General features: G+C 35.4%; 1 protein-coding gene across 1 annotated transcript; it reads left to right on the forward strand.

The window, feature by feature from the left end:
* The first annotated feature begins 12592 nt into the window (after window positions 1-12592).
* Window positions 12593-12940, forward strand: LOC120205813. Its single transcript, XM_039205608.1, has one exon. The coding sequence runs from the start codon at window positions 12593-12595 to the stop codon at window positions 12938-12940; it is 348 nt and encodes a 115-aa protein (XP_039061539.1).
* Window positions 12941-13437: the final 497 nt, after the last annotated feature.

Genomic DNA, 13437 nt, shown 5'->3' on the forward strand with positions numbered 1-13437 from the left:
ATGTGAGATTGTACCATTTCTAAAATTCAACTAAAATTTCGGTGCATTAATTATAGGCACTTTCGGTGCCTATATTGCTGACTTTTCAACAATCTCTCACTTAAAGATTTGATTGGAACAATCATATCTTCACATCATTCTTTCTACCTTGTACCATCATGTTGCTTACGTCTCTGACAGGCCATAAGAAGATCAACACTGGGTAAATGTATCAGCATTTATTGCCTTTGTCATGAATTCTGCTATGTTGTCTTTGGTATGGATCTTCTGCATATCTACTGTCCCTTCTTCCACATTTTCACGAATAAAATGGTACTGAATTCGTATGTGCTTTGTCCTTGAATGAAATGTTAGATTCCTTGCTAGATGCAAGGCGCTTTGACTGTCACAAAACATAGAGACATACTCTTGATTGTGCCCAAGCTCCTCCAATAGCATCTTCAACCAAATTGCTTCTTTACTGGCTTGTGTAGCTGCTACATATTCTGCCTTTGTTGTGGATGTAGCCATAACTGACTGCAATTTTGAAACCCAGCTTACAGCTCCACCAATAACTTTGAACACATATCCTGTAGTAGATTTGCTTTTATCCAAATCCCCTGTATAGTCATAATCGACATACCCATTGAAAAGTAAGTTTGATCCTCTGTAACATAATGCAACATTTGAGGTCCCTTTGATGTATCTCATGATCCTCTTTACTGTATTCCAATGCTCTTTACTTGGATTTTCCATGTATCGACTAACCACTCTTACTGCTTATGCAATGTCTAGTCTTGTGCATATCATAGCGAACATTAAACTTCCCACTACCGATGCATACGGTACTCGAGACATCTTCATCCTCTCTTCTTCACTGCTAGGACTTATACTGGAGGATAATTTGAAGTTAATAGGAAGAGGGGTAAAAATTAGCTTACAATATTGCATACTAAAACGTGACAAGATCTTCTTCAAGTAATTCTTTTGTGAAAGCCAAATCTTCATATTACTTCTGTCTCGGTGAATTTGCATCCCTAGAATCTTGTTTGTTGATCTCAAGTCCTTCATCTCAAATTCCCTAGCCAGTTGTTCTTTTAATTCTTCAATATGATCTTTGTTGGGTCCAGCAACAAAAATGTCATCCACATACAACAACAATATAACAAAATCATTATCACCAGACCTCTTGAAATAAACACAAGAGTCTACATTAAGTCTATTGTATCCAAGGAATATAATGAAGGAATCAAATCTCTTATACCAACACATCGGCGCCTGCTTTAGACCGTACAGAGATTTGTTCAACTTGCAAGCCAAGTTCTTCTTTTCTTTTTCTTCAAAACCTTCAGGCTGGAGCATGTAAATCTCTTCTTCAAGATTTCCATAAAGAAAAGTTGTTTTAACATCTAGCTGCTCTAGATGTAAATTCAATATAGCACACATTGCCAAGACTACTCGAACTGTTGTTAGTCGAACTATAGGAGAAAATATTTCATTGAAATCAATACCTTCTTTTTTAGCATATCCTTTGACCACCAGTCTTGCACGATACCTCTCAACTTGATCGTCACCATTTCTATTGATTTTGAAGACTCATTTGTTACCAGTTGGCTTCCTTCCTTATGGTAGTGGCACAAGGTCTCATGTATTATTTTTATGAAGGGCTTCAATTTCTTCTTGCATCGCCATCATCCACAGTTAAGCATCTGAGATGTTTATTGTCTCTTGGTATGTTGATGGCTCACTGTCCTCTGTTAAAAGGTAGTATGCAATATTTCCTTCTATAACATAACCTGAATTCCAATTGGGACGTCTTCTCACACGATCTGATTGACGAGTTGTTGGAGCTTCAGAACTCTCTGGTTCTTGTTCATCATGTGTTGGTTCTATTTCATAAGAATCTCCTTTTTCAAGCTCTTTTTTCACATATATCTGTGTAGTCTCTGACTTTTCAGCGCTATCATCATCTTCTTCTCTTTGTAGTTTATCTTCTACAAAGATAACATCACTGCTAATGATCACTTTGCGGGCAGTGGGATCCCACAAGAAATACCCTTTTACACAATCAACATACCCCAAGAATTTGTATTTCCTGGATTTTGGATCCAGCTTTGAAATTTCTTGGGAGTTGTAAATCACGTACACAATACTTCCAAATACATGGAGGTTTGAATAATCATCTTGTTTACCAGTCAACATCTCCATTAGTGTCTTCAGCTCTATTGCAGTTGATGGAGCTCGATTCACCAAATAACAGGCGGTATCAACTGCTTATGCCCAGAATGATTTTTCTAGGCCTGCATCCCTCAACATTGCTCTTGTTGTTTCTAACAAGGTTCTGTTCATTCGCTCTGCCACTCCATTTTGTTGATGAGTGTTCGCTACTGTGAACTGTCTTTTGATGCATTCTTTCTTGTAAAAGTCATCAAATTCTTCACTTGTGTATTCTCCTCCATTATTTGTTCTGAAACACTTGATCTTATTTCCAGAATCAAGTTCCACCCGCGCTTTGAAGTTTTTGAAAGTTGAAAACACATCTGACTTCTTCTTAATAAGGTACACCCAACATCTCCTGGAGTAGTCATCAATAAATGAGACAAAATATTTTGCTCCGCCTAGGGATGTAACTGGTGCTTGCCATATGTTTGAGTGAACCAATTCTAGAACACTTTTGCCTCTAGAATTTGATGTGTTGAATGCTTACTTGTTATGCAATGCTCAAACAAATGAAGTGATACCTTGTTAAGCCTAGAAGTAGCTTTTGCTCCACAAGGACTTTCATTTCCTTGTTCTGACATGTGTCCAAGTTTCTGATGCCACAACATTGTAGAATCTGAACTACATGAGGCAACAGAGGTTTCTGCTTCTAGCAAAGTCTCTCCCTTCAGCAGGTACAAGTTTGTTGCTATCTTTTCACCTTTCAGCACCACAAGCGCTCCACGGAACACCTTCATGATTCTTTTCAGTATTTCAATCTTGCTTGCATTATTATCCAACAATCTCTAAGGCTTGGTCATTGAAACTATACACAGATCCTCCTGAGACAGGTTCATAATGATAAAACCATTCTCTTCTTGAGGTCATGTAATATGTTGCTCCCTAATCAATGATTCATATATCTGCATATCTCTTTCTACCTTCCATGGTGGTTGACGCTTCACAGCATAGAGCATCTCCATCATCTGAAGTGTTTGCGGTATTGACTTGTGGATTGGAGTTTTTATTTAGACTCCAATAATCCTTCTTCAAGTGACCATTCTTTCCACAGTTGTAGCACATTAAATTCTTCTTGCTTCTCGACTTCGGTCTACCATGTTTATGACTGCTGCTTTGGCCAAGTTCTGTTGACCTCTCTCTCATCGTTGTCAACGTTTCTGCTTGTTGCATATTTACTTGTCTGTCTTCCTTGTTCTTGCGCTGATTTTCTTCTTGTAAAACAACAGCTGCAACGTCATCGAAGACTAGACTGATGATATTACTGTTTGTCAAGTTGATGATGAGTTGATCATACGAATCAGGTAGACTTTGAAGTAGAAGTTCAGCCCGTTCTTGTTCTCCTATTGTACATCTTAAGGATGTTAGCTGAGAAAATAAAGTGTTCATCGTGTTTAAGTGCTCCGTCACTGAAGTAAATTATGATATACGGAGAGTGTACAATTTCCTCTTAAGGAAAATTTTATTGTGCAACGATGTGGCCTCGTACAATTTGGTGAGATGATCTCATATCTTCTTAGCTGTCTTCTTCTCCTCGATGCTTGACAATACTTCATCTGCTAATACTAGATGAAAGTTTACGATATCATTCCCGTCCATTTCGATCCATTTGTTGTCATCTGTGAAATTTATCGGCATTTCACTGATAGCTGCTAGACAACCGTCTTTCCTCAGGATGGCCTTCATCTTCAATTTCCACAATGAGAAATTTCTACCATTGAATTTTTCAATATCAAATTTCGTTGGCATAGCTTCTATTACGCATAACTCCCACTATTTCACTATCATGAATAGCTCTCTGGAACCTTCAAAGAATGGGTAATACCTTTTTACTTTCTTATGTTGGAGGATCCACCTTTTGGTGGCAACCACAAAGACAATAAGTAGATATTACACACTCCAATCTGGCTCGGATACCAATTGTTGTAGAAGACGGCTATCGGATATAGCAAAATTGCAACTGATAATTTGAGAAAATAAAAAAAATAAAGATAAAAGATACACAAAATTTATGTGGAAAACCCCTAAATAATATAGGGTAAAAACCACAGGCAACAGTAGAAGAATTTCACTATGAGAAAATAGGAATTACAACTTCTCTCGATCTACCAAGGAGAAAATAATGATAATTCTCTCTTGATAAAAATGGGAAAACAACTCTCAATAAACTCTCTAAATTCTCTAGTATTGAAAGAAAACTAGAATGCTTTGGGATGATTTTGAAGCTAAATGGATTAGGGTATTTATAAATGAAGCTTAAGGACTAATCTTGAAAATATCCTAAAGTACAATGACTATATGTGAGATTGTACCATTTCCAAAATTCAACTAAAATTTCAGTGCATTAATTATAGGCACTTTCGGTGCCTATATTACTGACTTTTCAACATCTTCCTGATCTCCACCATGCATTCCATAAGCAACCAAAGAAGACTCAACGATGCTGCAATAGAAAGCTCGAAGACATCATTTTTTTGTCCAAATCCTGCCTTCAAAATTAGAACGCCTTTGTCCTAAAATCACTCAAGGCCCCTGACCTTCCCAACGATGCTGCAATAGAAAGCTCGAAGATATCATTTCTCCAAATTATCCGTAATTCTACTTTCGAGATACTTGAGAGAAACCAAACAAATCTTTGACTCCTGAAAAATACCTTACCATCGAATTTTTCTTTGTAGAACTCGACTCTCAAATGGTTCACGAAAAAAAAACCATAACATTGAACAAGCTTCAATTTAACAGTCAGGCTAACACATTGTAACATAAGACACAATTAGCATTGGACCCTTCATAGCCGAAACGCTCTAGAGTTGTTCTAGCCGAACAAAATTCTCAACAATCTCTTCTTCATTGCCCACAAATAAATCCCTAACCTTCTCCCAAGCTCAATGGCTTTCCTAGCATATCGATTAGACTTTTTCTTCTATTGACTAGATCAGATTCTGGAAGAGAAACCTCTGCAATTTCACTTTTGTTCTCGCCCTTACAGTTTTTCTTGCTCTTTTTAATTGCAGGATCTCTTTTTTTCTCTAGGTTTGATAATACCTTATCTTGTAGCTCGATCATGGAGCCACACTTCTTAACAACTCTTGGTCAATTCCGATGAAGCTCGGGGCACTACAACAAAACTAGCTTGTTGCGGCATTTTTTTTTACTTATAGCGGCATTTTTAAGCGCCGCTAAAAATACCTGCAGCATTATGAGAAACGCCGCTAAAAGCACCGCTAAAGTTCGTGGCGTTTTTCAACAAAAAATGCTGCAATAGGTGTTGATATTTAGCGGCGTTTGGCAGACAAACGCCGCAATAAGTGTTGATGTTTAGCGGCATTTTTTTCACAAATGTCGCAGTAGGTGTTGATGTTTTGCGGCGTTTTTCCCGCTAACGCCGCAGTAGGTGTTGATTTTTAGCGACGTTTTTCCCACAAACTCTGTAGTAGGTATTGATGTTTAGCGGCGTTTTTCCCACAAACGTCGTAGTAGATGTTGATATTTAGCGGTGTTTTTATCGCAAACGCCACAATAGGTGTTGAGATTTCGTAGTGTTTTTAGTGCAAATGCCGTAATAGGGTTGATATTTTGCGACTTTTTTATACAAACGCCGCTAAAGGTCGTATATAGTGGCGTTTTTAGGATAAAAACGCCGCTAAATATATGGTATATTACAGCATTTTTTGTGACAAACGCCACTAAATAACACCAAATTTAACTGCTTTAAAAATTATACTTAATACCCCAAATCTGTTTTTTCAACCTGTTCCATTATACAACAAACAAAACAACAATAACATCAAACTCTATATCATAACAAACAACATCAAATCAATATAATTAATAAAAGTTTCCATTAACGTAATATAAGTTCAGTTAAACACGGTTCAGTAACATTAACATAATGCTCATAACTTCTAATTGGGAAGATCGAGACTGTGATGACATGTACTGTGATGAACTGGATCCAAAATATTTGGTGGGAGTAACGAATGATCCTTGACAGCGCACTCGGCCATATCTTTCAGGATCCAAAACGTCATTAATAGCTTGGTTTTCAATGTTATCATCATTAACAATACCTTGACTCGAAGCAGTAGCATGATACTCCGCCCTTTTCTCCCTCAATTTTTCCTAATAATAAAGTGAATAATTAATTAAAATAAAAAATATCATGGTACAAATATAAATAAAGTCAGGTAAATTTAAAACATCTACCCAATAAACGTACCATAATTTTTACAGCGTCAGCAGTCATAGGAGTGCCATCCTTCTTCTTATGTGTCATGTCGAAGAGTTGGATTCAACCAACTTTAGAACCGGATGTATTTTCCTACAATGTACCATAATGTAATTACTATGAGTTAGTATGTACATGGAATACAAAAAAACTATTTCCATAATCTATAATACCTCCTCATGAGCTATACAAGCAAAGCTCTTCGATCCATCCATGTGCGTAAACTTTTGTTGTTGCTTGCTAGAAACACCAACATGCTCTCGGTCCTACAATGTCAAACAACCACTTTTAATGATGATTTAAATTTCGTTACAACTATTTATGAAAAATACATCATACATGTCCTTTTTGGGAACTCCAAAATCTGATTGCATCTTCCCATTGGCACCTGAGCATTCCTGGTGGGACTGTTTGCAACTTCTCTTCAAGGCTGAGATCATTCTTGAAGTATTTCTTCTTTAAGGAGCTCTCGTGGTCCCTTCATCTCTTCCCTAATGCTTGCTTCACATAATCGTCAGAGACCTCTAAAACAAATTTCTCCTATACAACAAATAAGTGTGCACCGTAAGTATAAATTAGTATTGAATTTCTATAGAGTATCTATTATAATGAAATTATTACCTTAACAAAATCCAAAGCTTGATTTTTGTTACTATTAGGCATTTCGCGCCATGACTCATAATTGAACGGTAACAGATTCGCATTATGTCCAACTATGCCTAAGTAACCTGTTAGAAGATGTGATTCTGGGCCAATAGGTTGACCGGCATCATTTCTTGAAACTTTGACACGATACCCAGGAGGAAGTTGGTTTAATTCCTTCAAAGTTGTACGTCCTCGAGTCTTGCGCGTTCCAGCATTTTCAACTATATAAGAAATTATTAAATGTCAGTTTTGAAAATGAAGAAAGTAGTAAATAAAGTTTCAAAGATTACCTTGAATTTCTACTTCTTCAATAGTTTCAGGAACTTCGGAAAACTCAAGTGCATTCGATTCCTCATAATTTCTTTCTTCATGGTCTTCAGAAGCTAGAACAACCCGTAAATCAGTTATTTTTCTCCTCGACATTATATCTGTAATAAAAAAACATGAGTAATAAAAAAACGATAACGATATCTGTAAGAAGAGGACAACTTAGGTTTAGGTTAGCATTTTTTCTTGTATCCTCTTCTCTTTCGATCAGAAACTGAATTCTTTTTATCATAAAAAATTAAAAAAACAAAGAACTGTCACCAATACACACAATTATCATTATCATTCCATCCATTACATATCAACCTAATTCATTATATTATCATATAATTTTATATTAAAATTAGTACTTTTAAGAAGAAAAAAAAGATTACAGTAGCATTTTAATAAAATTAATTAACAATATTAACTATTTAAACTATTAAAATATAAAGATAATCTAAATGTGAATATTGTAGATTATATGATATTATATTACAAACTATCAAGTCATGGGCAAATTCTATACGAAGCAATTTCTAGGGGTCTTTCTTTTCGACTTGAAATATGAGGCGATGAAGGCAAATAACTAATAACTAAACTTGTTAGCTAATATTAACTTCTAGTAAAAGCCTAATTATATACAGAAATCCTTCCAAAACCATTAATAATCAACTAGATATACAGAAATGTTATGAAAGGGTAGATGAAACATATTAAAAAATTCCAAAACAATGGTGAATCTAAGTTCAACAGCTTGACTAAGGTAAGTGTCATCAAAATGAATTAAAATGGTGGTAATCATCATAAAAATGGATTTCCACAAGTTATGTAACAAGATATGTTATTAAAACAACAAAATGTTTTGCTTCATTGAACTTGACCAATTATTCTGTCTCGTAAAACAAGAACAACTTCATGACATGGCACAAAGGATATTCAAAACTTTAAAGTTATCAATGAAATTCACATCTAGATGCTTAATGTTAAATTCATGCAATATTTCCCGATTTAATTATCACAAGAAAAACAGTAAAAGAAAATACAGACAGCAGGGGAAAACAAAGTAAGTTTAATGCACTACTTGCAGCTGTGTCAGAGTGAAGGCATGTCCACCGCACCTAAGCATTTATACTCTTAACAGTCGTGTATGAGTCTTATCAAATGTTACAAACAATAAAATTCCTCTAGAACATCATTTCCAAAAAAAAAGCATATTGTGATGCATCAAATAATGTACCGCATGCATTACATGAAAGCTAAGTTTACTAAAATGAACATTTTAAACTCACGACATTAAGAACCTATTATTTGGCTAAAAGTCAGTAGCAACACATGTTCTATCATTTCAATTACAACAGCTACCAAGGAGGATTTGTAGGAACCACCATCCTAGAAGTTAACTTATTTGTTTATTATTATCCCAATACATACACCTCTTGCAAGTATTAAAAATGTACAAAAAAGGAAAAAACACAGAGTGATAATGAATGTACCCTTGAAGAATGTCCAGCTCTGATTAACACTGATTTTACACTCTTCAGTGGCAATGTAGAGCAATTCTTGTGCAATAAAGACGAATTGCAGAAAATATTTTAAACAATGGACAAATTGCAGAAATTACAAAGTCAATTAAATCAAATTATTCAACTTTTCGGGACATGGGTTCTAAAAATGCATTAAAAGAATTGGCCCATTGAATCAAAATGAAGAAATAAGCAGAAAATCGGAATAGAAATTAAGTTCTATCAAAATGAATCAAAACGAAATGTTGCGAATAAATCAAACCAAAGGAAGACAACACATTTACCTTATCTCATTTATAACGCGGAGAAATAAAAAAATAAGAGCGATAAGGTCGATGGTGGAGGAAGATGTTCTTACCTTTGTGACTGTCGCCGATGGTGGAAAATTGATGTGAGGGTTGATGAAGGAAACTGAGCAAGAGATTGGGGAATAATACGATGAAGAGAATAGGGCTAGGGCTCAGTCGCAAAATTTGGGGGTTTTATAGAAAGTTGCGGCATTTTTAATCCAAACGCTGCTATAGTTTCACTCTATCGCTGCGTTTACTCAAAAACGCCACTAATGTCCAAATATTTCGCGGCGTTTGTGCACCAAAACGCCACTAACGTAAGTCTCTATAGCGGCGTTTTCTTAAAAACGCCGCTACAGTTCTATTATATTGCGGCATTTTTTTAAAAATGCCACTAAATATTAAATCTATTGCCACGTTTGAATAAAAACGCCACTAATGTCCAAATGTTTAGCAGCGTTTCTTGTTTAAAAATGCCACTAAAGTAACCCTCTATAGCGGCGTTTTAATAACAACACCGCTAAAGTTATATTATATTACGGCGTTTATACAAAAACGTCGCTAAGTCATTTCCATTGAAACGAAGTTTGTTGGAAAAAACCACAATGGATGAACATATTGCGGCGTTTTTGAAATAAACGCCGCAAAAGTGTGGTTTATGGTGGCATTTTTTTATACAAACGCCGCAAAAAAATGGGGTTTATGGCGGTGTTTTTGATACAAACGCCGCAAAAGTGCGGTTTATGGCTGCGTTTTTTATACAAATGCCGCAAAAAATTGTGGTTTATAGCGCCGTTGTTGATACAAACGCCGTAAAAGTGTGGTCTATAGCGGCGTTTGTTGATAAAAACGCCGTTAATTACCTTTATTTATATAAGATTAATTGATTTTAAATATTTCATTTCTTCTCTACATAAACTTAATTTACTATCATAACGCTTAATGTAATTAACAACAACCATATATTTTAATTAAGACACACGTTATGCATACAATTACTTAACAACAAAATACATTAAAATCCACTCCAACATTAAAGTTATGCATAAACAGTCTTAACAGTATTGTTCACTAGAATTTAGTCTTCATTGCTCCTTCGTGGGGAAAGAACGTACGTAAAAAAGCTGTTTTCCTTGTTTGACGACGCATCGTTAAGTTTTTCCTCCGTGAAAACTCTATATAGAGAAACTCTTCATCCATTTCACCAAATAAATCCCCTACCTCCGGTTCACCAAGAAGACTCCATGCGCTCTTTAGTGCTTCACTTGAAACAGATAACGACCTTCCACCTAAAATATGAAACTTGATTGGAGGTGGCTTGGAAACATAATCAAACATTAAAAAAATTTAAATAGATGATATAAAGGTTTACTTGGAGTAACAGTAGAGGCAACGTCTTCTTCATTGAGGATAGATATTGCTTTTGTAATTGAAGATTCTTTTAACGCCACAGAGTTACCACATTCGGTTCTAAACATCGGGTATTTATCAACTCCTTTATCATCGTTCTCAATAAGCTTTGAACATCCTACATGCATGCGATATATGAAATTTTATAGTAAAAAAAAATTAGTGCCACAAACGTTCAGCGATTAATTATTACCTTCATTTAGGAGATCAGACATGGAAGGGTGTTTTCCAATAGGAGGGCTTTTCGGGTCATCATCGAGTTTGGACGGCAAGTTCGGACTGATAGCCTCCCAACGATAATTTGATCCATCGTCAGAGCAAAGACGCCACGTGGACATTACGACGATAATTTATCTTACTGAATGCAACACCTGCTCTTTGTACCACAATCATTTGTTCACATTTTCAAAAGCAATTATTTTTCTATTCGAAAGCAAAAAACACTTCTCCAAAGCAGTAAACCAGTAAAACAATATGTATAGATATTATTTCCCTATTCGAAAGCTATTATATTTCTCCACTACGTTAGCTTTCTGGGTTTTCCCCATTTTTTAGAATACCAACAAAAAAATAAATGAAAAAGTTCAGTAGTGAGAGAAGGGATCAAACCGTGCAATCGTGATATAATTGTTCGCTTGTGAGAGGGAAAAAACTAGTTGCCAGGACATACAGAAGACGACGTCGGCTGCAATCTTATGAGGGTCATTGTTGTACCAGAGAAATCCCTTTTAGGGAAGCAGCGCTGAAATGATTTTAGGGATTGGGCAAGAGAAAAGTGTGGAGCATATATTGACCCTTTTGCGGCATTTTTTGAAAAAAACACCACTGTAGTGCATATTTTTGCGGTGTTTTTATAAAAACGCCACGATAAACAACATATTGCGGCGTTTGTAAGACAAACACCGTTATATTATTAATCTATTGCGGTGTTTTTTGCATAAACGCCACTATAAACAATACTATTTGCGACGTTTGTTTTATAGACGCCGCTAAATTTCTTCTCTATAGCGGCGTTTGTTAAAAAAACGCCACTATAAATAACACTATCACGACGTTTGTGTAAAAACGCCGCTAAATTACCACTCTATTGCGGCGTTTGTTAAAAAAACGCCACTATTAACGTATCTATTACGGCGTGTTTGCTATAAACGCCGCTAAATTACTACTCTATTGTGGCGTTTGTTTAAAAAATGCCGCTAAAGTATCATTTTGTGGCTTTTGGAATGTAAAAGCCGCGATATGCTTAAACTTTGTGGCGTTTTCCCTTAAAATGCCGCTAAAAACGCCGCTACATAACACTTTGGTGTAGTGGGGAAAGAGACCCTTTCTCATACCTCGAATCAACTTTTGTGGTAACTTGAAAACCGACATCCTCGTTAGGAAGAGGGATGGAATTAGATTAAGCTTCATGGAAAATATATATAGGTTTGATTTTGTAAATCTCCAACTATGTGCAGTTTGAGACATTCTTGTTTAGAGTCTATGATTTTAAGGATACTCTTGTATTATTGAAGCAAATTTCAGCTTTTCTTTGGGTAATAACACATACAATTTATCTAAAAAAATGTTAGATACCTAAATGCGCCATTAAAAAAAGTTGGGTACTTCTTTGCACATAAATATCAAAGTTAAATACAAATTCTCTAAAAGATATGTAGCTAGTTACAATATGTTTCTTGTTGGGGTTTAAGCTAAAATGTAGGGATTTTAAGAGATTTATTATTATTTGTTATTATTTTGGGGCAATATTAATAGGTGTCTTTAGTTGACATTATTATTAGGTTAAAACTGGAGAGTGCTTCACTGTCATGCATCGTTGTTCTATTTAACTAATTCCCTTTGTTCCTTATTTACCCGAAATGCCTTAAAAAAATTATCACATCAGAAAAAATTAAACAAGTTTTCAAATCTATAAAACCCCTCTGAAACATTCTTTTTCTTAATCAGTTTTGTCACCGAAACCATCAACATTAATTCAGAATCATTCTCCCATGGCGTCAAAGGCTGCATCACCCAACACCAAATCCCACACTCGTACCTGTCTGTGTTCGCCAACCAAGCACCCTGGCTCCTTCAAGTGCAGCCAACATCGTCGTTTCAACCACCCACCCGCACCTGTCCCCGCCCGTCGAGCCACGGCGGTGCGAGCCTGGTCGAATTATAGAGAATTAGTTTTGATTGCCGGAGCAAATCCCCACAGGGCGTTTCTGCTTCAAGGCGCGAAGCCGTCGAGATCGAGCGCTGTTAACACGCAAAGGAGAAGGAATTTCCAGCCTAAACTTTCTAGGTTCTATTTATTGAATGCCAATAGAAATGGGTTAGGGGTTTCGGTTTCATGATCATTTTTCCTTTTTGTTTTCAAAATTTTAAAGAAAAAAAAATTACTATGGGGACATATTACACAGATTTTATCACATCCAACGGAATCATCTTATATAAAAATCTGTTTATTAAGCCTGAACCAAATGGTTGAAGGAATGAATCAAGTGGTTGAACGATTGTTGATACCTTTTGAGGTATTGGGTTAGAGTATTATGTAACTCATGTATACAAGTATTTATTGTCGATGAAAATCTTTAAATTAGATATTATCTTATACTTACTCTAGAATTATATAAAGAAAAATTATATTTATTAAAATTTAAGCTAAAATTACATGATTAGCCTTCAAATTATTGTATCTTTTTTCTATTTTACGCATTGAATTATTTTTTTCGATGAAATAATCATTACATCATGTTTTTATTTTTATTTTAATCATCAACAGTTATTTTTTTAATGATGATATTTACGAAAAATTCATTTTTTTACTCTTTAATTTTCTCTCTTTATGAGT

The sequence above is a fragment of the Hibiscus syriacus genome, unplaced genomic scaffold (genome assembly GCF_006381635.1).
Source record: "Hibiscus syriacus cultivar Baekdansim isolate YM2019G1 unplaced genomic scaffold, ASM638163v2 tig00013216_pilon, whole genome shotgun sequence".
NCBI classification, from domain to species: domain Eukaryota; kingdom Viridiplantae; phylum Streptophyta; class Magnoliopsida; order Malvales; family Malvaceae; genus Hibiscus; species Hibiscus syriacus.